Genomic DNA, 20,591 nt, shown 5'->3' on the forward strand with positions numbered 1-20,591 from the left:
TTTGTAAAGCTATCGTAGTAGCATACACTGAAAAACATTAATCTTGTATTAAAAACACACTCTCAATTGTATCGAAATGTATATTCTCAGACAGACATACAGGAAAGTACTAAGTATTTTGTAAAAAGATCCCAAAACATGTAACATGTAGACAGGGCTTTAAGAAAATAACAAAACAAAAAAACAACAACAACAAAAAATCAGAAAGCATGTCAAATGTTGAGAAATTCAGTAAAGGACAAAGGCAGGACTTGTGATGACATTAATGTACATTTTGAATCCAACAGTAACATATAAAACTGATCCTGATCTAACACTTATTTTGTGTAGATTTGCAAAATGTCTTCAGATTAAACATAAAGATCATCTGAACTTAAATCTGAATCTATTAATCAGATATATTAAGGATCAAAACAGTGGTGTACAAAAAACAGCTGTGCTGTGAAAAACAGACTTAGAAATCCTTCTTGTGTACAGGTCCATGAAATAGTTGAGAGTACATAAATCCTGAATACAAGTCAAGTGTTGATTTGATGCACTGGTTTCACATAAATTATTAATTATGCTACAGAAAAAAAAAACAGTTTGTCTTAATGTTGATTAACCCCCACTGCTTACTGATGAGCCTAATGTTGTGCATCAACAGGAGGATCTCAGTGGAGGCTTAATGTTATAACTCGTCATGGGGCATTTTCAAAGCATGGTCACAAAGATCTATGGGTGGAAACAAAAAGAAAGATTAGTGAGCGGTGCTCATCAGGGAATCCTTAAAATAACAAGAGTGGAACATTCATTTAAAAACAAGATATTGAATTTCCAGTGGATGGACTTCCTTGATCTTGCTGGCTGTTGGAGTTACTAAAGCACATGTGCATTGGGACTATGTAAACCTCAGTGATGGTGAAATAATGAAAATGCTGTCTTGTTACAAATCAGTGGCTTGATTCTGGCCAAGCTAACGCAAGGTTCAGGCCATGGCCAGAACTGAATAATCACTGTACCTGTTCTCTTACTGCACAGTTTGTCCTTCACATTATCATTCTCATGAGCGAAGAATTCAATGAGTTCATCTTCATATTGTTCAGCAATCGTTTCACACTAAAAAAAAAAGGGTGAATCAGTAATTTCATATAGCATCAGACTGCATTCTTTTCTTGGTCCATGGTAGACCTGTAATTATTCAAATCTGCCAGAAAAAGTTTACAATATATTTTATTCAGGAGGGAAGGGAGAAGAAGCAGAGAACGATCACTCACAGCAAACTTTAATTGGGCCGAGACTCTGGAATCCAGGGCTCCATCTGAGAGGTCCATAGCTTTGCCGTCTCGTGAGGTGATTCTCGTGTAGGTCTTGCGGTTGGACGTGGGGTCTACCCGCTCCCCGTACTCATTCATCTTCTCGCAGACGCCCTCCATGAGCTCTAAGAGATGCCCCTCAGAGCGCGCAAGCGGAACCTGATAGGAGGGGAAAGTGTAGAAAAATATGTATGAAAGCTCGATTCAACTTTTACACATTGTCTGCAGAAAACAAACATAATTTTTTTGTGCAAATGTGATCTAAACAGTTAAGGTAACCTGCAGGGAAGATCCTGACCTCTCTTATAGACTGACTGCCATCAGGGTTGATCCTGAAGGATCCAGTCTGGATCATTTTCTTGGGATCTACTTGAGAGATCGCCCACTCCATCTCATCCACAAGAGCCCTGCATGCTGAAATGATGAGGCGGGAAGACATGCCAGTAACGGTTTCTTTTAAGCAAATGCAATCATTCAGCTGAAGCATATTTGCTGCACAACACTAGAATGGCCACTGTCATAGATCCATGTGTGACTTTACAAGGAAAACAACATCTAGGACTTCATGAAAATGGTATTATTTGTAGTCTGTTATACAAAGTGTACCTCCACATTTGAGATCCTGTGATTGCCTGGCCCCTTGGCAGTGGATGTGGAGGAGAGAAATGATTACGAAGAGAGAGAGTGCCCACAGAGAAGTCCGCATCGTTGCCTATAGGAGTTAAAAAAACATTTAAGTACCTATAACTTTTACCGTTAGCCTACTTATGTGAAGAAACATGAAATTCCAAATATTTTGCTGCTAGCATGTCATGTTCTAGAATGAACGACTCAGTTTCCTTCCAGCTACAAGTTGTGTTCGGCTGTCATTATTACCTTGAAAAGTCGTGATGGGGAAATTAATCCATAAACCTTCAACCTTAAACTATTGAGCATATCCCATATGATGGTCCATTCATTCGGTTTTCAATTTATGATCTTACCTGTTTTATATGAAACTCAGCCACCACTACAATGCATCGATTCCACGCTGTTTCAAGGCATTTGCTGAATCTGGTGACGTAGACAGCGAGACACACCGCGTGGTGTCCGTGAATATGCCTGAATTTTTAAAAAGACCCCTAAACGAAATGCAAAGACGAGTACCCTGCGCTTCATCATCGGCACTAGCCGTTTATTAAAATAGATGACGATTTTCTATTATTCAGCCCCTTTGTATTGCATTTTGCCTTGAAGTTAGTTGTTGTCAAAGTTTTTTCCCCCGACTGTTAGACCATACCATACTGTCTGTGGTAATGTGGAAAGAAAGATTGGAGAAGACCGAGTTTACTTTATTAGTAAAGTAAAGAATGTCTGGTAAAGCAAAGCAGTGGAAAAATGCAGGTAGCCATCACAACATTATACTACAAGAACATGTGTTGGTGAGCAAAGACCTGAATTGGTTAGGTCTCGAAAACCATGAAATGCACTTTTGGCGGATATCGAGACCAACATTAGCCCATGTTCATACCCGGCAAGAAGGTCTAGGTTGTTAGATGTATTACGGTGTTTTACTTTCACCGCTATCGGGTGAATCGCGCTGTAAAAGCAAGGCAACCGTCTGTGAATGGGTGTGCACTGTGCAGAAGCGTACACCTCGCCTGTTTCAATCTTTTGCCACAATGGCGATGTGTGGGACACACGTCCGAAGTTGTATTGCTTTGACAGTTAGGTGTGCTAGTCAATGCACATATGGAACATACAATGGCTCATCACAGAGGGCTGTCCTGACTGTCACATCAATGAGGTACCGGTAGTTTTACTATCAGACCCTGATGGAATCTACGGTGACACACCGACAAATTATCTTAGCCACCGGCATAAGAATAACGTTAGCTAGCTAGCTTAGCTGTCAAAGTTAAAGTGAATTAGCCATGGGAAGGACAGGGTTGGGCATATGTATGTTATTGTAGAAATTTGGACACTCTTCACTTAGAACTAGCTCTACTTCTCTACGATTACAGACATGTGTTTTAACTCCGCTCTAGACGTACAATGTAGTGGTGGTTATAGTTTACGTTGTTAGTTTGATGGAACACAATGTTCAGTTGCAAGCTAACGTTAGCCATCGCTAGTTATTGAAATGCAACGTTAACCGTTCACGTTAGCCATAGCACTCAGTGTTGTGTCAGAGAATGTCTAGTTGTGTTATATCAGTTACCGACTATGAAGCACAAGAGTTAAATGTCAACCACTTTAAAAAGTCCAGTCAAAGGTTGAGCCAAATTTAAGGGATGACCAGTGGGAAGCTCATTCTTTAAAACGTTAACGTTACATTTACTTGAGACATGCAGGGAGTCACGAACCTGGCTAACGTTAAAATTATTGATTAATCCAACAGCCTAGCAATTTTTTGTTGACCATTAAATAAATCTAATTAAAATGTCAGGAATATTGGAAACTATACAGTGTGCATGGCGAATTTCAGGATATAATTCAACGTTAACGTTACCCGAAAGCAAATAGGGTGGGACCATGTTTAGTTGTTAAAATGTTGTTTTGTTTAGCTAATCAGCTAGAATTCTACATGCTAAGCATTGTTATCTTCACATTCAGTTGTCTGTATTGATGTTCAATTTTGTAGGATGTTCTCAACATCCCATGCCCGACAAGGTATTCTGCAGAGGGCAAATGACAGGTTTGAGAGCTTCTTGGATCATCGTTTCCCAGCCTTTTATGTATATTATCACACATTTATGAAGGGTAAGTATCATTATCTACTCTACTCTTCGAAAATCGTATATTGTTCCATCTTAAGTATTTGTTGACATTCTTAGATTTCCTACTACACAAGTTTGAATAAATGTGTTGGCATTTTAAAATCAAAGCTTTTTGCTTTACATATGATGAGATGGGTTTTGTTTTGTTGTTTGATGATAGTTTCCCCCCTCATACATTTCTTATACGTATATAGGTTTCAAGCTCCTGCTTGAGGATATGACAGAAGCAAGGAAGATTAAAGTAAAAATGAATACAAATGGAATTCCATTCAAAGAGCTTCCTTATCGAGAGATGGAGCGTCTTCGTTTGGTAGGGTTGCACAAGACAAAGATGGCAAAGTAGTTCATAAATTGTTCAGATCCAGTTTATCTCCCAAGAATATCACCCTTTTATGTTTAGTGATTTTAATCCTAATTGCATGTGAAACAGTGTTGTTAAGATGTTACTGATTGTGTCCCCTCCCTCCCCACCTCCCTTGCAGGTGCGTAAGGATATAATCAAGGCCATTCCTATGGTCATTATTTCACTGCCTCCCTTTGCTATCTGTTTGGTGTTCACCCTTATGTGAGTACATCTTTACCAACAAATAACACTTTGTTTATTTGTTTGTGTATTTTGCATTTGTCCAATGAGTTGGAACCACAACAGCGAATCACATCTGTCATCTATTGATCCCTCCCTCTCTGCGGTTCCCAGGTACCTTTTCCCTCGTCAGCTATTGTTCCACCACTTTTGGACGCCACAGCAGCAGAAGGACTTTAAGAAGCTTTACCACGAGCAGAGGGCCAGGCATCACTATGCCATCCTGACAGGCATGGAGAGCTCCATTCCATGTGTAGAGGAGTGGATGCTCCGCAGTCACTTGCAATCCCTATGCACCAAGGTGCCTGGTTGCTCAATATGCTTCTCTATCTGATAGCACTGTAGTGATTTAAGGGGGGAGAAGTCCTCCCTCTCCCTTGTTCTTCTTGAACACATAAATCGAATGGTTGCTATTCAGACAGAGAACTAACCATGCAGGACCTCACTGATTAATTGACATGCTAACTTGCATGTGTAGATATTTGGAGGCATTCAGAATGGACACGTAGACACTAAATACACTGAAAAAGTGCATTTCTAAATGGTGTATATCTAATCTAGAATGGATCTGATGTGTGCTCTGTTGTTTTGAGTTACAGACTGGCTAGAGACTAAACATCATGAATTTATTTTGAATTTCAAATTATTGATTTTTTACCTGCATGTACAGTGTTTAACATATTAGCGCAGCATGGTTATGAAGCTAACCAGATTTAAGCACAATTTAGTACAACCTGGAAAAATCATTGTGTGGTGGTCAATGTTGACATTGTGGTGGGCCGCCACAAATAAGTCGATGTATGGGAAACACTGATGTATCTCTGAAATTAGAGATGGCAGATAAATAATCACCACATGGTCAGAATACCCAACAATACGTTAAGAATACAGAACACTCACAGAAAACATAGTAGATATGTTGATTTGAATAAGCAAAGGTATATTAACCCAGTTCTCCAATTTAAAATTCAATTGGTTCTGCAAGACATATTCTAGACACGCCCTCTTGACAAGAGCTGACCTGTACCTTGCGGATGACTGAATACTGGGTGGGAGTTGCTCTAGAATCTCGTCTAGTGGAGTTAAGCTCTCCACGCCCTAGAATCTGTCCCACTAGTGTAGCTTCCCATTATCTCAGTCACCCAACCCTTAAGCGGAGGATCACATTGGCCAGCGGCAGCGGCAAGTGTAACGCAACGCTCAGACCATAATAAGTTCTATCTCGTTCCTATGGTAACACAAATGGTTTGCCTTAACTGATAATGGAATACATTCGTGTTGCACTTTGGAAGATGAACCAAGTTCAGCGCTCAGCTTGTTCAACGCCAGTGCTGCCACCGTTCTGCTGCTGAACCATAGATAGAGAACAATAGGACACCTGCTGCTTGCCGCTGGCCAATGTGATCCCCGCCTAACTCTAACATAGCTAATTATTCCTAGTGTGCTACAAACAACCCCTCATGGCCATGGTACTGTACCAGTTTCTGTAAAGTAGCGCTTTTTTGATGTACTGACCCCATGTGACGTGTCTGTCCTTCTCCTCAGGTCCAAAGTGGGACTCACCCTGAAGTGTCAGACCTCTGGTTGGTGCAGGGCGTCTTCAGTGACCACCCATTGGGATTCAACAATATCAGGAACAGCCACATGGTCAGTCAGTGTGATGGGTCAATGACCGTTTGCCAGGTGGATTCTGATGGGTTGTGTTTTTTGTGTCATGTATTCATTTTATGTTACAGTTAGATAGATAGATAGATCGATAGATACTTTATTGATCCCCAAGGGGAAATTCAAGAAGTTCTTTGGGGACATCATTTTCAGCACTGAGCATAAGATACTGGATTTTTTCTGTTTGTCAGCTTTTGTTGTCACTTCATGTCACACCTTTTTAAAACAAGTACATAGGGTGTGGAAGTGATGAAGTAAAAGGAAAATTTCCCCAAGTGATAAAATAAAAGTAATTCCTCCCAAGACAGCAGCTTCTGTTTATACTTTCACAGGAGATCACTTGAAAGTAAACATGTGCTCTTCTCTCTCTTTTTCTCTCTTCTGTCTATCCCTATATGTTCTCTCTCTGCTCTTTCTCCCTATCCCCTGCTCCTTCTCCCAGAGGTTACTCGCCTCTCAGCTGTTGTTGACGCCGTGGCTGCCTGCCTTCATGGCTCGCCGGCGGCTGAGTGCCAAAGGCCTGGAACTGCTGCATCTGGACCGAGCTCTGAGTAGCCTCGGCGTGGACCAGCTTTGTGACGCCGAAGTCGAGGAGGTCAGACATGTTGACGTATACGACATGTTTGAGTGTTTAAGCAATTAACTTACACTGTCTGTGTTGCAAGTCCCTGTTATTGTGTTTAGTCTTAGTCTTTTTATTTTAAAGTCGAATGCTGGTAATAATGTTTATTGTTTGTTTGTTTATTTATTTATTTATTTACCTACCTGTTCATACCACATTCACTGTTAAACAGACATGCTGGTTCTGGAGTTGCTTCCTCTATTTAAACTTAGGCTTTGGAGTGCCTAGTTGTTTAGTGTGTGTTTGATTGAGGAAGCACTACTTGACTTTGTCAGACTCTCTGTTTTGGGTCTGCTTTCTGAAGTGCCACTGTCACTCGTGGAGAATCAGGCCATGGCCTATGTAAAGCATTTCAGAGACAATGGCTATAAGTAATGGCTCTATGTAAAGGAATTGCATTGAAAGACCAGTTTTTTCCCCCACTGTTTAGGCTTGCTACCTGCGGGGCCTTGATACCAGTAGCCTCAGCACCGGCCAGTGGCGAGAATGGCTTAAGCAGTGGCTCCAGCTGTCTTCCCAGGTCAAAGGTCAGGGTCTCCCTGTGATTGCACATGAGTGTTTTTTTTTTACTCTGCTCAGTCAGTTCACCTGACACTCTGATTTTAGTTATAGACTGGATGAGATGTTAAATTCTTACTGTTATTGGCCAGGGGACCAGACACAATGGTCTGATCTGTCAGAGATCAGCCCTTACTATGGCATACCACAGTCTATGATTTTCAGCTGTCACATTCGTTTTAACAGTTTCTCTTATCTGGCTGTTGTTCTTCCATATTGCACAGAATCTGAGACATCTTTGCTGTTACATAGTATGGTGCTGCTGTCTGTGAATTACCCTGCACATTGAGAAGGAGAAGAATAGGAGAAGTGGCTTTGGTTCCTTGTGCCATCATGCCTCAAGCTCAACAGGCAAGACTACACTCATGACTGCGAAATGTCATGCTGCATTTAGACCAAGAGAAGCACGTTCCTGCGAAGGACAAGACCCTGTTTACACCCACAGAGGGAGTATTTGTATGCCTCTCGGTCTGCTCTCATGAGTTTAAGTATTCCAGTCCTGAATACAATCCAGTCATCACAGATCACACACATACACATAGACACAAACACACACACACACACACCGTACACACACACACACACACACACCTAAGTGAATTGGCAGGTGGTAACACTTCTACTGTCTGAGAGAGGAAAACAATTCGTTTTTTTATTTCTATTTTTGTCTTTGTTTCCCCCACCTGAAACCATAAACCTTAAATTGATGCGCCTGTATATCAAACTCTCCTAAATATACACACATGAATACTGGTAATGTGCTATTGCTATTAATAACACATGGTAAAGTGACTTACCTGACTAGGGAAGAATAGGTGGCATCATGTAAGGGATATACTCAGCATCATCTCATTGAATACCTAGTGGTCACAGGAACATTTTGGATTGCGTAAGTTACAACGGACTGTGCCAACACAGGCTTACTCTAGAAGCTTTCACAGAAGCCTGAAGCTCATTCTTGTGCCATTCATTCGGCAGATAGTTGAGTGTGATGTTGGCATCTTCTTTTTAAATATCTGCTTCAAAAGAAGTTTGTTAGCCTTGTTGCTAACCATTGATGTTTTTGAGTGGGCAAGAGTCATCAGTTTACCTCATTGTCTGAAGTTCTCAGGATTGTTTTGGGTCTGTATTTAATGATTATTTAAATTATATTTTATACATATATGATGTTTCTTTTCTGTTTCTTTTCAAGTTGTTGTTGTGTTGTCATTGTTTTGCTATGCAAGTTTACCAATGATGTGGGGGAATTAATACTTCTGTAAAACGAATAAAAATGAGACTGGCTTGTAAATGAAAAAGAGAGCTGGCAGTATGCCCTTCAAACTTTCAGAAAGGGTTAGCACTGAAACCGAATGCATAGTGAGGCTGGGTACTGGTTGGGCCAAAGCACTAAGGCTATTCATCTGGTCAATGTATCCATTTCTTTTCTCATGGGATCTGACAGTGAGAGGGAAGTATTGGCACTTACTCTGTAAATCTGCATCACGATACAGGGACCACAATATACAATGTGTACTGGAACAGTCCTATACCACCACTACATGTCGGAATGTTGATATTTGCAATAAATCAGATAAGTACATAGAAACTGATGTCTAAGTTATTTTAGAATTCCACCTAATTGTCTCAAGCGAATTTATTTTTACATCTAACACACAATATCAGTTCAATATTTATTTTCACCGTAGAAAGCATTGCATCGTATTGATGGGAGACAGCTGAATAGTGGGTAGGCCATTAAGAGAAAAAGAGCTGTGCAAGTTTGTGCTGATACGCAGAGCCCTATACGGCATATGTACGGCTCTGCCCTTTTATTGTTTGCATCGCCACCGTGTGGTGAAATATAAGAACTGGTCTCACTTAACTTATTACAGCCTTCCAAGTAATGTTAAAGATCTTTACACTAAAGTTTAAACAACATGAAAATACTGATAACATTAACCTCAATCTACCTACTAAATATCTGAGTGGATACTGAAACGCTGGGCAGGATCATAGACTGTAAAGGGGCAGGATAATATAGTGATAACATTTAGGCCTACATTTAGCAGACACTTTTGCCCAAAGTGACTAAAAAATTAGGATTTAAGGTATATAGGTTTTAAAAGATAGACTTTCAACTGGCTTATTTGAAATGTTCTGAAAACCTATTTCTATTTTTTCCCCGCGTTACTAGCTACGTCATCACTTCCTCTTCGTCATGTGATCAAAGATTGCTCCGCCTTAACAATCTTTGATGTGATTCTATGCTAAAGTAAACTTTTGACACTGCTGGACTTTTTGAGCACGCATGTCGTGTAGAGAAATGGAAGAACATTCTTTGTTATGAATAGTAGTTTGCTTACATGAAGGCTACTAAACATCGGTAGAAGGGAGTTCTGATTGTGAGGTAGGCTAACGTTACCCAGTTCACTGCACTGTTTTGTTACATTTGAAATTATGTTTAGTTGTTGGCATGTTTAGCGTTGTATTTTGTAAACTAGGTAAACTTGGAAGGCAAATCATCAGTCATCAAATATATGTCGTAGATTTGAACCCATTGAAGTAACAGTGTAAATACTATAAACTGCAAATACATTGTAATCAACACAGTAGATTATAGGAACTAGAAAAGAGTTGATAGGTGGTATCCATAGACTGATTCAACTTCCCAAAACATCACATCTGCTGCCACAGACTTCCCTCATATAGTATAGAAGTAGGCTACTGCTCTTGGTTCTCTTTTTAGGCCTCTTTTTATGGCTTGTATCCGTTTTGAAACATTGCAGCTGTTATGAAAGTTCAGCTGCTTAAGGAATCAGTGCCACCCATGGGTAGTTACACAGCTGCAGTTAGGCAGGCAAACCACATGAAGTTTTGGATTTCGTTTGAAATATGCATATTCTCTCTCTATATATATATCTATCTATCTCTCTCTCTCTCTCTCTCTCTCTCTATATATATATATATATATATATATATATGTATATATATATATATACAAAAAATGAGTTCCAAATAGACCAGTGCTCAGAACTCCCCTACAAATGAATTGGTTAACATTAACTACAAACAGTAGCAGTAGGAGCAAAAACTGTAGGCCACTTGCCTACTGTCCCGCGCCACTCTCCAATTGTCTTGTACCACTTATCTACTATGCCGTGCCAACTGTCCCATGGGTTAGGATTAGAGTTAGGGTTGGTATAGTTGGCAAGTGCCACAGGATAGTAAGCAAGTGGCACGGGACAGTGTCACAAGTATGTGAGTAGCACAGGATAGTGGCGTGGGAGAGTAGGCAAGTCACGCGGGACTGTAGGTGGGTGACACACCACCAGCAAAAGTAGGGTTTGCTCCTACTGCCTTTCACTACAAACCTGTTTTGGAAAAAGTGTGGACACTGTGTAAAATGTAAATGAAAACAAAATGCAATAATTTGCAAATCATGTAAACCCTATTCTATTGTTCTATGGGGAAAATGCAACACCTCTCAAAAAAGTTGGGACAGGGGCATGTTTACCACTGTGTTGCTTCATCTGTTCTTTTAACAACAGTTCTATGTTTGGGAACTGAGGGACCAGTTACAGGAATTTTGAGAATGAAATATGTTGCCTAATACAATATTTCAGCCAATCAACAGTCTGGGGTCTTCTTAATTATGTTTTTCATTCCATGATGTACCCAGTGTGAAAGGGTCTGGACTGCAGACAGGTCATTTTAGCACCTGGACTCTTCTGCTCTGGAGCCATATTGTTGTACAGCAGTTTTGTTTCCTGGAATATTCAAGGTCTTTCTTGCCTGGATGGCAGCATATTTTGTGCCTTTCCAAGATGTCCACTCTATTGGCACTAAAGCACCTCTTAGGCCCAGGTGGAGGCATTTCTGGATCATGCCTAAATACGGTTTCTTCGTCAAACTGTGTTCATAGGTAGCCTAATGGTTATCTGACATTTTTGTGAGCCCATGCAATGATTTTCTTTACAGAAACAGGACTATTTTAATGCAGTGCCACCTGACGCCCCAATGATCATGACCATCCAATATAGTTTTTTTAGCCCTGTCCGTTCTTGACAAAGATTTCTCTGGATTCTCAGAATATTTAAATTATGCAATGGGTGATGAAATCCCAAAATTCTTTGCAATTTCTTGTTGAGGAGCATTATTATTAATTGTGTTTCATTATTTGCCCACAAGTTTTCACAGAGTGATGAATACTTTGCCATCTTTACTTCTGAGATGCCCTCTGAAATGTTCTTTTTATACCCAAACATGGTGGCAGTTAGCCTAATTATTTGTGAAACGTTCCTCCTTGTGTTTTCATACATACACATACTTTTCCAGCCTGTTGGTGCTCCCATCCCACCTTTTTTGAGATGTGTTGCTGGCAAAATTAGCGTAGCCTATATTTTCCATGAAATAATAAAACTGGTAATTTTTCACATATGTTGTCTGTACTTTCTGTGTATGGGTTTACGAAATTTGCAGATTATTACATAACGCATCCCACTCCCAATTTGGTAACAGGGTTGTAGACTGTCCCTGAAAAGTACAAATGTGACACTTGGTAATTTGGCATTTTGTGTAAATCTGATGTCTTTCTGTACGTACATTTATTAGAATTATCAAGGCAAAGTATTTGCTAAACACTTTTTGATAACGAAAGAACTACAATTTTTTGTACTTCACTCTGGCAACTATTTTGGTCAAGGACATGGTGCTTAAATAATATGATTATTGCGATGACATGTTCGTGTCAGAACCATGTGACATGTGGTTGCTGCTGTCAAGTACAGCTGTTCATCCATTATTGTCTCTCATTACATTCTGGTAGTTTTGCTCAAATAGATGCCCTGAGCGAAAAAGACTGGTCAGCCACTAAAATTTCAATATAGTCCATCTGTTTTAAGCAATTATAGAAGTTCCAAAAATACTAGTCAGAAGTTCTGTTGCACCAATAACATTCAATAGAAGTGTAAATTCTCCATCATGAATCTTTGACACCCTATTTTGCCATTCATGTCCCATTTTCTAGCAATCCGGGGCATGCCATTCACACTGAAATTGACCCTGGTCAGATCCATGTCCTGCGAAACAGGGCTAAACAACTCTGGTTAACCCTTTCAGACAGGAAAACAACCAGTAGGGGTGTAAAGGTACACATATTCATACCAAACCGTTTAGGTACAGGGCGTTAGGTTCAATACAGAAGTATACTGAATGTACCTAATGCAATCTTTAACAGTAATCAACAGAAGGCTTTTTTGCTTGTGGACCATGTTTTGAATTCGAGTTCCCACACAAATAAATTAAGAGGTGGACCATGTCAGTTTAGTTAATTAATGTCAAAAACATTTGACACCTTTTCAAAATACTATTCCTTTTGCACATTGGCAATATTGTCAGTGAATTTTAGGTTAGCAGTACCTACTTACTGTACCAAAAGTTAACCGAACCGTGATTTAAGAATTCGGTGAATTTTGTGTACTAACTTACACCCTTAACCTGGGTTGAGGAGTAGGCCTACGTCACAAATATGTGATTAGAATGTTCTCGAACCGAGAGTTCCACACTATGATGCAACAATTACCCTCAGAGATTTTCCCGTATGGATTTTCCCAGAGCCTTGTAGATAAAACTCTGGGGCTCTGGATTTTCCCATCGACTGACTATAGAACACTGAAACTATAGGTCGTTTGCGTAGCATTCTATAAGGAACCTGGGGGCGTATTACAGAAACTTCCTAACTCGAAAATCCTATCTTATCTGTTTGGTAACTACGGTAACAAGGGTTAGGATCGGATTTAGGAAAAAAGTCATTACAGAACGGCCGATCATAAAGTCAGTTTCTTATCTTAACTCCAGATAGGAAATGTGTATTACAGAAATATCCTAAGTTACCAAAATCCTAAATAAACTGTCCTAACTTTAGGATGACCCATCAGCTCTCCTAACTGTCAAATTACTGTTACAAATAAGCGAGATGGCAGCTCTTTTTTTACATGTAGCGCAGGTACTGTCTGTATAAATCGTCTTGTAAATAAACTACCAGTGCTTTTTCAAAGTTCACAATGTCTCGTTTTAAATGTCAAGGCCCTCGGAAGTCTAACAATGAAGTATGGAGCTACTTTGAGACTCGTAAATGGTGTTAAACAGTGATTTATTTGCATGGCTAGGCGGATAACTAGCGCCCGATTTATGAGTGCAGGGGACAAGCCGAGATGAGCTAGACATACGTTCACACTCGGTATCATGTTTCAACACACTTTAGGTCAATACCACACCGGAATTCTCCTTTAACAGAGGTGGCAAAAGCCATTGGTGGATTAGCGCTAGGTTACATCAAGTTTCCAACGGGTAATGAACTCCACATTGAATTATTATTATGATAGCTGCTAGTTGTGAAGTGAGGTGATCCAACAGTTGCTAAGTAACAGACATAAAAGCTGAACGTCGATGCTAGATCGCCTACTTAGGATATCTTAACTTGAGATAAGATAGGATTCCTAAATTAAGATAGGATATGTTTCTGTAATACCAAATTGAGAAAAATCCTATCTTAATTTAGGTTAAGATATCCTAAGTAGGCGATCTAGCATCGACGTTCAGCTTTTATGTCTGTTACTTAGCAACAGATGAAACTTGTTGTTGGATCACCTCACTTCACAACTGACAGCTAGCAGCTATCATAATAATAATTCAATGTGGAGTTCATTACTCGTTGGAAACTTGATGTAACGTCGCGCTAATCCACCAATGGCTTTTGCCACCTCTGTTAAAGGAGAATTCCGGTGTGATATTGACCTAAAGTGTGTTGAAACATGATACCGAGTGTGAAAGTATGTCTAGCTCATCTCGGCTTGTCCCCTGCACTCAGAAATCGGGCGCTAGTTATCCGCCTAGCCATGCAAATAAATCACTGTTTTACACCATTTACGAGTCTCAAAGTAGCTCCATACTTCATTGTTAGACTTCCGAGGGCCTTGACATTTAAAACGAGACATTGTGAACTTTGAAAAAGCACTGGTAGTTTATTTACAAGACGATTTATACAGACAGTACCTGCGCTACATGTAACAAAAGAGCTGCCATCTCGCTTATTTGTAGCTAGCAGCTAACAGTAATTTGACAGTTAGGAGAGCTGATGGGTCATCCTAAAGTTAGGACAGTTTATTTAGGATTTTGGTAACTTAGGATATTTCTGTAATACACATTTCCTATTAGTCCGGTGGACAGCCCATAGAGCCCCATTGTGGACCCGGAAATGTTGAGTACACCAAAGTTTTATGATGGAAATATATAGTATGAGTTCCCAGCATGCAGAAACTGCCGGATGCTAATTTGCATATGTTGGGCAATTTGTGTAATTGAGCTAATTAGCATAAATTAGCATAATATATTGATCATATTATAAGAGCTGCTTGGCCAAAATGGACAATGTATGTTTTTAGGGGTTACTGGAAATGCTGAGTCCATATCTGACATTTTCAAGATTCAAAATCACTATTTAAACTTGGTTTGGTCACATTTTACTATCATTAAGCTGATTTTGCTGAGTTTTTTGGTACAATTTAGACAGATTTTTGGAGGATAGTGCTGTAGCGATATACAGTAGGGCTGTAACGATACACCAACCTAACAATTCGATTCGTATCACGATTTTTGACCCACGGTTTGATACGAACCTCGATTTTTCTATTTTTGGAGGGGGGGCTAGACATTTCAATAGCCTACCTTAGAGTACCAGAGGATTACAATGTAATATATCTGTATTATTTTATATCCTGATATAAAAAGAGAGAATACTGAATGTCTGATATTTATGACAGCACACTTTATGCAGATTAGCCTATAGCTTAGGCCTACTATTTCTATTACAACTCTACCACATTCAGCTGTCTGGTTGAAGCCTGGAAATATTGTAAACAAAGTAGCATAGTTGGCTAGCTTATCCTAGTCTACTGATTGGACTGTTCAGTTTCCTCATGTGTGTTTAAGGTAATACTGTTCTCCTTGGGACAAGCCTTTTGGGAAACATAGGTATTGAGATGATCATTCAGTTCTCCCAGAATCCCCAGCGCGAAACATCGTGGGAATCTCAAGCACAGTCCAGCACGCTGACGTTGCACAGCTCCCCCAACAAGCCATTGCCATCCTCGGCGCGGGCGTTCCCACATTCAGTCAAGCATTTAGTCTCTGGCACTGCCACACAGCAGGTGGGGTGCACACACCGCAAGAGCCCTACTCACCCTGGGGAACCACAACCACCAGCGGCCCAATGCGGGGCGTGCTAGCAGTCACCTGGTCTGTCGCCTCTTGTCCCCAGCTCCTTTCAGAGAACGCCCTCAGGTCGCACTTTCGCAGTGTGCACCACCGCAACGTTCCTCCAACACCTGGCGGGGGCTAGCCTCCACTGCCACAGACTCCCCGGCGCTGAGCACCGTAACTGGCACTGCACCTCCGATGCTCCACTCCGTCGTCTCGCCAGTCGGGGCAGCAGACTCCAGTTCCATCGCAGCCGGACCATGCTGCGCACAGCTACCGACGTTGGCGTCCCTCCTCTGCTGCCTTGTCGCAGAGCTGTCCTCTGCTGTTCCGGCCACTCCACACCACCACGATCGCGCCAAGGCCTAGACCTCTCTTGCTCGTGCAATCGGATTTCAACAACTTTTCCCCCCCTTATTTTTCTAAAGAGCACCAGCGAACAGGCCGATTCGAACAGGCTCCGCCAACCGTCCATCCTCAAGGCACCACCTCATTGCCGCTCCACCTCTGCTCTGCTCCACAGCCAGGGCCACCGCCAACTCCAGCCTAAAGCTGTCCGGCGGGGGCAGGGGCTCAAGGTCTTCTCTCGGTGAAGTCAGCGCCCAGGCCAGCGCCACTACCTTATTTTCCAAGGCCGCTTCCTCAGACCGCTCTCCCAGTCCCGTGAAGTCCTTCTCCTGCCGTGGCCACTGCATCAAAACGCTCTTCAGGCAAGCATTTCTCCTGTAGCTAGGCTCAGGCGACGGCTGGTCTCCTCCTGCGGCTTCTACTGAAGGCCTCTGTAAGCTTTTTAGTACCCCTTACAAGGGTTCTCTTCGGATCCTTTTGCTTGGGCCTCCACCTAGCGGTGAGCATGGATGGATTATGAACTTTCGGGCCCCTGGGCCCAGATGTATTAAGGGCCCCCCATTAATTGTCGCATATGTGGAAGGGGCGTTTGGAGGTCCTTCCTCAGAAATGTTTTAATTTGTTTGATGTGATTTCCTGTATTGGTGCATTTTGGGGATGGCCAATACTAAATTCAATCAGATTCATAGCCTACATCTTGATGTGTTGATATTGAGGTAATGATTTCATGCAAAGGCTTGGACTTCAGGTCTCCCTGACCCCTTGGGCCCCTGGGCCAGGCCCGGTAGGCCCGTGCAGTAATTCATCCCTGGCGGTAAGGTCTCCCACTCCCGGCTCCTCCAGCACTGAAGACACCGCCTCCTACAGAACGCAACTTGCTCCTCCATGGAAAACGTGCCCATCTACAGGTGCTGCTTTGGAAAGCAGCAGACCGTCCTGATCCACCGGCTGTGGATATAACCACGTTTGGAGGGAGTTAGAAGACAGGTATGAAGAAAGGAGAGGAACTTGCCCACCCTCGATTCAAGTCCTGTTGCTCCTGTGTATACATGTATCTGGAAAGTGCAGCTGTGCAGCTGCAGGCATGGCCTGTACTAATTATTGTTTCTGCAAAGGCAGTGATGTTACATGTGGCAATATATTTACACAGCAAAAACAGCAGAAGGACAGGGATGAAGAGTCTGGAGAAGATGGCGACAGGACAACGGATGAGGACAGTGAGGAGTAGTAGAGGCTAGTTCTTCCCTTTGTTACTCAGTTGTGAGTCACAGCAGAGGGCCAGTGAATAGCTATTTCCAAAATGATTGTGGAATTCAGAAATAACTTGAGGATCCAAATTATTCCTAAACACTGAACATTTTTATCCTCCAAAAATCGCCCCCAAAAACTCAGCAAAATCAGCTTAATGAGAGTAAAAACGTGACCAAACCAAGTTTAAATAGTGATTTCAGATATGGACTCAGCATCTCCAGTAACCCCTAAAAACATACTAACATGGTCCATTTTGGCCAAGCAGCTCTTATAATATGATCAATATAGGTGATTATGCTAATTTATGCTAATTAGCTCAATTACACAAATTGCCCAACATATGCAAATTCGCATCCGGCAGTTTTTGCATGCTGGGAACCCATACTATATATTTCCATCATAAAACTTTGGTGTACTCAACATTTCCGGGTTCACCTTTCTGTCCACTGGACTATATCTGGAGTTAAGATAAGAAACTGACTTTAGGATCGGCCGTTCTGTAATTACTTTTTTCCTAAATCCGATCCTAACCCTTGTTACCGTAGTTACCAAACAGATAAGATAGGATTTTTGAGTTAGGAAGTTTCTGTAATACGCCCCCAGGAAAATAATTCACTCCTCAACAGGGTTGAACCCTAGTCAAAGTCCTCGTATGAAAAGGGTACACCTTCCTTGGCGGTTGATGGGTGGATGCAGACTGAGATACCGTATGTTCTCTGTCTTTGTCCTGTAGGGGGGTAAGATGGAGGATGCCTACACGGCTCTCTACCAGGAGTTCCTGCGGCTGCGATCCATCTGTTTCAAACAGGCCGCCATGCTCCAGCACCTCACAGAAGTCCTCAATAATCAGCAAGGTGCACTTGTGTTCCTAGTCAGAGGCATGAGGCCTAATTCAACATTATTGCTAAAGAGCCATATTGTACCCTTATGACACTACAGAATTATGAAGCCAATTAAGGTCCCCCATATTTGAACATGCTTAAATGTGGGGAATTATGCAAAAATAAACAATACTGGTACTACTTTTGGTGTATGACAGTGGGGAACTGGTTACCATTTGAAGGACATTTTTGTCGTTGTATAAAACTCCACTGAACAGTTGTGGGTCCTCATTCAACATCTGGAAACATTTCAATTGTGGGAATTTTGCTTCTATTCCCAGGTGGCAATGGGGACTCAGACAACCTGGTGTCCATGCCAGCCCAGTGTTCACAAGGTGATCTGATCAACTTCTGCTCAGATGCCCATGAATTGTTGCTTCGTAGACCTCTGGATCAGTCTGCTGAAACTAACACAACCCGTGGAGGTGTGAATACGGTCACTGAATGTATCCCGGTTTAAAATTGTGTTCGATGCTATAAAAACGATTGACGTTTTTGTTGAAATAACTTGGACTGAAAGTAAATCAGGCTTACACCAGGAGGCCGAGCTGGAGCACAAAACTTTGACTTTAGTTTCTTTAGCCTGATCTACTAAAGGTGGTTCCAATATTAACGTGTTCTTATTCTGGAACATAGTAATAAAGTAGTGTAATTTTCTGATACCTCATAGTTTTCTTAATTGATCAACTCAAGAACCGAGGTACACTTTTTTTTCGTTTTTGTCATATTAAAACCATTTACTCATGCTGATGCTTATGTGTTATTGTCACAGGGGGCGGCATGACCGCAGACTTGCTGACGTCAGGAATGGACCAGCTCCACCTGGCTTGTCCCCAACATCAAGCTTCTCTGGGGGCGGGTGCCGTGGCTGGCCTCGAGGGGCCCTCGACCTCTCCTGGGGTCATTCCTTCGAGAGCGCCCCCTAGCATCATTGGTGACTTAAAACGGGCTGAGCAGCAGTGGGCTGAGAACAACCCTGCCAGAGCACGGGTACCAATAATCACACAGCACTCATTTGCGCTCACTCTTACTGGACATTAATCATGTCAGTCACTTTAGACGCACATGTTTGCTAAAAAAAAAACCCTCAAAAGTGAAGTGAAAACACTCTCAGGAGCAGCAGCAGCAGGAGAGTTTTGGTTGTTGTCTTTGTCCCTAATACCGTATTCATTTTATTTGTCTGTTTAGTCATCAGTCTAATAGACTCTCTCTCCCTCTCCTGCCTTCTCTCCCTCCCTCCCTCCCTCCTGCCCTCTCTCTCTCTCCACTCTTCAGAGGCCGTGGTCGTCCAGCTCATTTCTGAACAGTGAGTGGATGAGCCTGACGGGGGGGCGTGTCATGTCGAGGGTGACAGTGGAGTCGCAGGTGTGCGAGTTCTGCCAAGCTGTGTTTCCCGGACACACCACCACACGCGGGGAATTCCTGCGTCACCTCACCTCTCACATCACCTGATGGACAGGTTTTTTTTTTTTCACCACGTTGTCAATGTTTGTAACAGTACTTCAGCTTGTGATCTAAAAGTCCTTTAAGTGCAACTTGAACTGTACACACATAACTTTGTAGAGTAGTTGACATTGTGACAAAGGTGTTTGTAAGGATTTAAGTGGTTGGAAGCACCAAAGCTTTAGACTGTAGTACACTCTTCTACTTTGTCATAAAAGAGCGCACTTCAAGGTGCGTGCAAGAGTTCAAGGATGCAAGTAAGAACAATGTGAGTCCATTCATCTGTGTAATATGTGTACAGGACCCTGCTGCTCTGTGAACTGTCACCACTAGATGGCAGGCGTAGACACATGTGGAAAATTATGCAAAAACCCCCTTATTAAGATGACTATGTAGGATTGCTTTGATAATGCCTGCCTCTCAGGTAAATCTTTTGAATAATCATTAAATGTACCATTTTATTTCGAAAATTATTTTAAATTACTAATGTTGTTTTCTCTTACTGACACATTTTTTATTGCCATTTTAAGTTTTATTCCCATGAATGAATTTTTTTTTTTTATCATACATCACTTTGTAAACATTTTAAGTGTCACATAAATCCTACCTACAACCTATTGTCAGTAATCATTGCTTATTAATCAGTGATGTTGACAAAAAATGGATTTTAAGTGTACATCTATATGGGACCACTGGGCTTGAAGCAGAGGCTATATTTAGCTCCTTCTTTTCTTGGTTTGGCCAATGACATGCACGCAGACTAGCTGGGAGAGCACTGATGACATCAGAGACAATCAGCTGACTCACTGGTATCCTCTGGCCAGATTGGCTGTTTCTAACTCAAACGGAAGTCACTCCTTGAGACTGTGGAGCCTTAATTTGTGTGTGTGTGTGTGTATGCGCTATATTCCTTCGTTGAAATGGTCATTAGAATTCCTGGTTCTATTT

The 20,591-nt window shown here is 41.6% G+C and overlaps 3 protein-coding genes across 6 annotated transcripts; 2 read left to right on the forward strand and 1 right to left on the reverse strand.

The window, feature by feature from the left end:
• Nucleotides 1-72: 72 nt before the first annotated feature.
• On the reverse strand, nucleotides 73-2,350 carry cnpy2 (canopy FGF signaling regulator 2). 2 transcript variants are annotated; one of them, XM_076267721.1, is made up of 6 exons: nucleotides 2,279-2,350; nucleotides 1,902-2,007; nucleotides 1,594-1,709; nucleotides 1,257-1,454; nucleotides 1,002-1,098; nucleotides 73-714 (listed from the first exon to the last, which is right to left on the reverse strand). In XM_076267721.1, the coding sequence occupies exons 2-6, from the start codon at nucleotides 1,999-2,001 to the stop codon at nucleotides 671-673; spliced, it is 555 nt and encodes a 184-aa protein (XP_076123836.1). In that variant the 5' UTR covers nucleotides 2,002-2,007; nucleotides 2,279-2,350; the 3' UTR covers nucleotides 73-670. The 2 variants fall into 2 exon arrangements, with proteins under 2 accessions (XP_076123836.1, XP_076123835.1); XM_076267720.1 differs by lacking the exon at nucleotides 2,279-2,350 and adding an exon at nucleotides 2,172-2,272.
• Nucleotides 2,351-2,894: 544 nt separating this feature from the next.
• LOC143104236 (LETM1 domain-containing protein 1-like) lies at nucleotides 2,895-8,780 on the forward strand. Its single transcript, XM_076268204.1, has 9 exons — nucleotides 2,895-3,081; nucleotides 3,919-4,037; nucleotides 4,249-4,364; nucleotides 4,537-4,619; nucleotides 4,752-4,938; nucleotides 6,183-6,284; nucleotides 6,745-6,897; nucleotides 7,355-7,451; nucleotides 7,707-8,780. Exons 1-9 carry the CDS (start codon nucleotides 2,957-2,959, stop codon nucleotides 7,769-7,771), a joined length of 1,047 nt encoding a protein of 348 aa, XP_076124319.1. The 5' UTR covers nucleotides 2,895-2,956; the 3' UTR covers nucleotides 7,772-8,780.
• A 941-nt stretch (nucleotides 8,781-9,721) lies between these two features.
• LOC143104365 (uncharacterized) lies at nucleotides 9,722-20,260 on the forward strand. 3 transcript variants are annotated; one of them, XM_076268408.1, is made up of 5 exons: nucleotides 9,722-9,871; nucleotides 18,053-18,173; nucleotides 18,482-18,625; nucleotides 18,973-19,190; nucleotides 19,476-20,260. In XM_076268408.1, exons 2-5 carry the CDS (start codon nucleotides 18,062-18,064, stop codon nucleotides 19,650-19,652), a joined length of 651 nt encoding a protein of 216 aa, XP_076124523.1. In that variant the 5' UTR covers nucleotides 9,722-9,871; nucleotides 18,053-18,061; the 3' UTR covers nucleotides 19,653-20,260. The 3 variants fall into 3 exon arrangements, with proteins under 3 accessions (XP_076124523.1, XP_076124524.1, XP_076124525.1); XM_076268409.1 differs by having other exon boundaries at nucleotides 18,482-18,535; XM_076268410.1 differs by lacking the exon at nucleotides 18,053-18,173.
• The last annotated feature ends 331 nt before the right edge of the window (nucleotides 20,261-20,591 follow it).

Source organism: Alosa pseudoharengus, unplaced genomic scaffold (genome assembly GCF_046254945.1).
Source record: "Alosa pseudoharengus isolate Yale_2024_CS ecotype anadromous, Long Island Sound unplaced genomic scaffold, YU_APseudo_1.1 YU_APseudo_1.1_scf_5, whole genome shotgun sequence".
Lineage (NCBI taxonomy): Eukaryota > Metazoa > Chordata > Actinopteri > Clupeiformes > Clupeidae > Alosa > Alosa pseudoharengus.

Coding starts and splice junctions, on each gene's coding strand:
- cnpy2 (XM_076267720.1), bottom strand. CDS start 2,231: ATGCTCAATAGTTTAAGGTTGAAGGTTTATGGATTAATTTCCCCATCA. Junction 2,008..2,171: donor CCCCATCACGACTTTTCAAG/GTAATAATGACA, acceptor TAACTCCTATAG/GCAACGATGCGGACTTCTCT. Junction 1,099..1,256: donor CGGCCCAATTAAAGTTTGCT/GTGAGTGATCGT, acceptor TTTTTTTTTTAG/TGTGAAACGATTGCTGAACA.
- LOC143104236 (XM_076268204.1), top strand. CDS start 2,957: ATGGCGATGTGTGGGACACACGTCCGAAGTTGTATTGCTTTGACAGTT. Junction 4,038..4,248: donor TTATCACACATTTATGAAGG/GTAAGTATCATT, acceptor ATACGTATATAG/GTTTCAAGCTCCTGCTTGAG. Junction 6,898..7,354: donor GTGACGCCGAAGTCGAGGAG/GTCAGACATGTT, acceptor CCCACTGTTTAG/GCTTGCTACCTGCGGGGCCT.
- LOC143104365 (XM_076268408.1), top strand. CDS start 18,062: ATGGAGGATGCCTACACGGCTCTCTACCAGGAGTTCCTGCGGCTGCGA. Junction 18,626..18,972: donor AACTAACACAACCCGTGGAG/GTGTGAATACGG, acceptor TTATTGTCACAG/GGGGCGGCATGACCGCAGAC. Junction 19,191..19,475: donor ACAACCCTGCCAGAGCACGG/GTACCAATAATC, acceptor TCCACTCTTCAG/AGGCCGTGGTCGTCCAGCTC.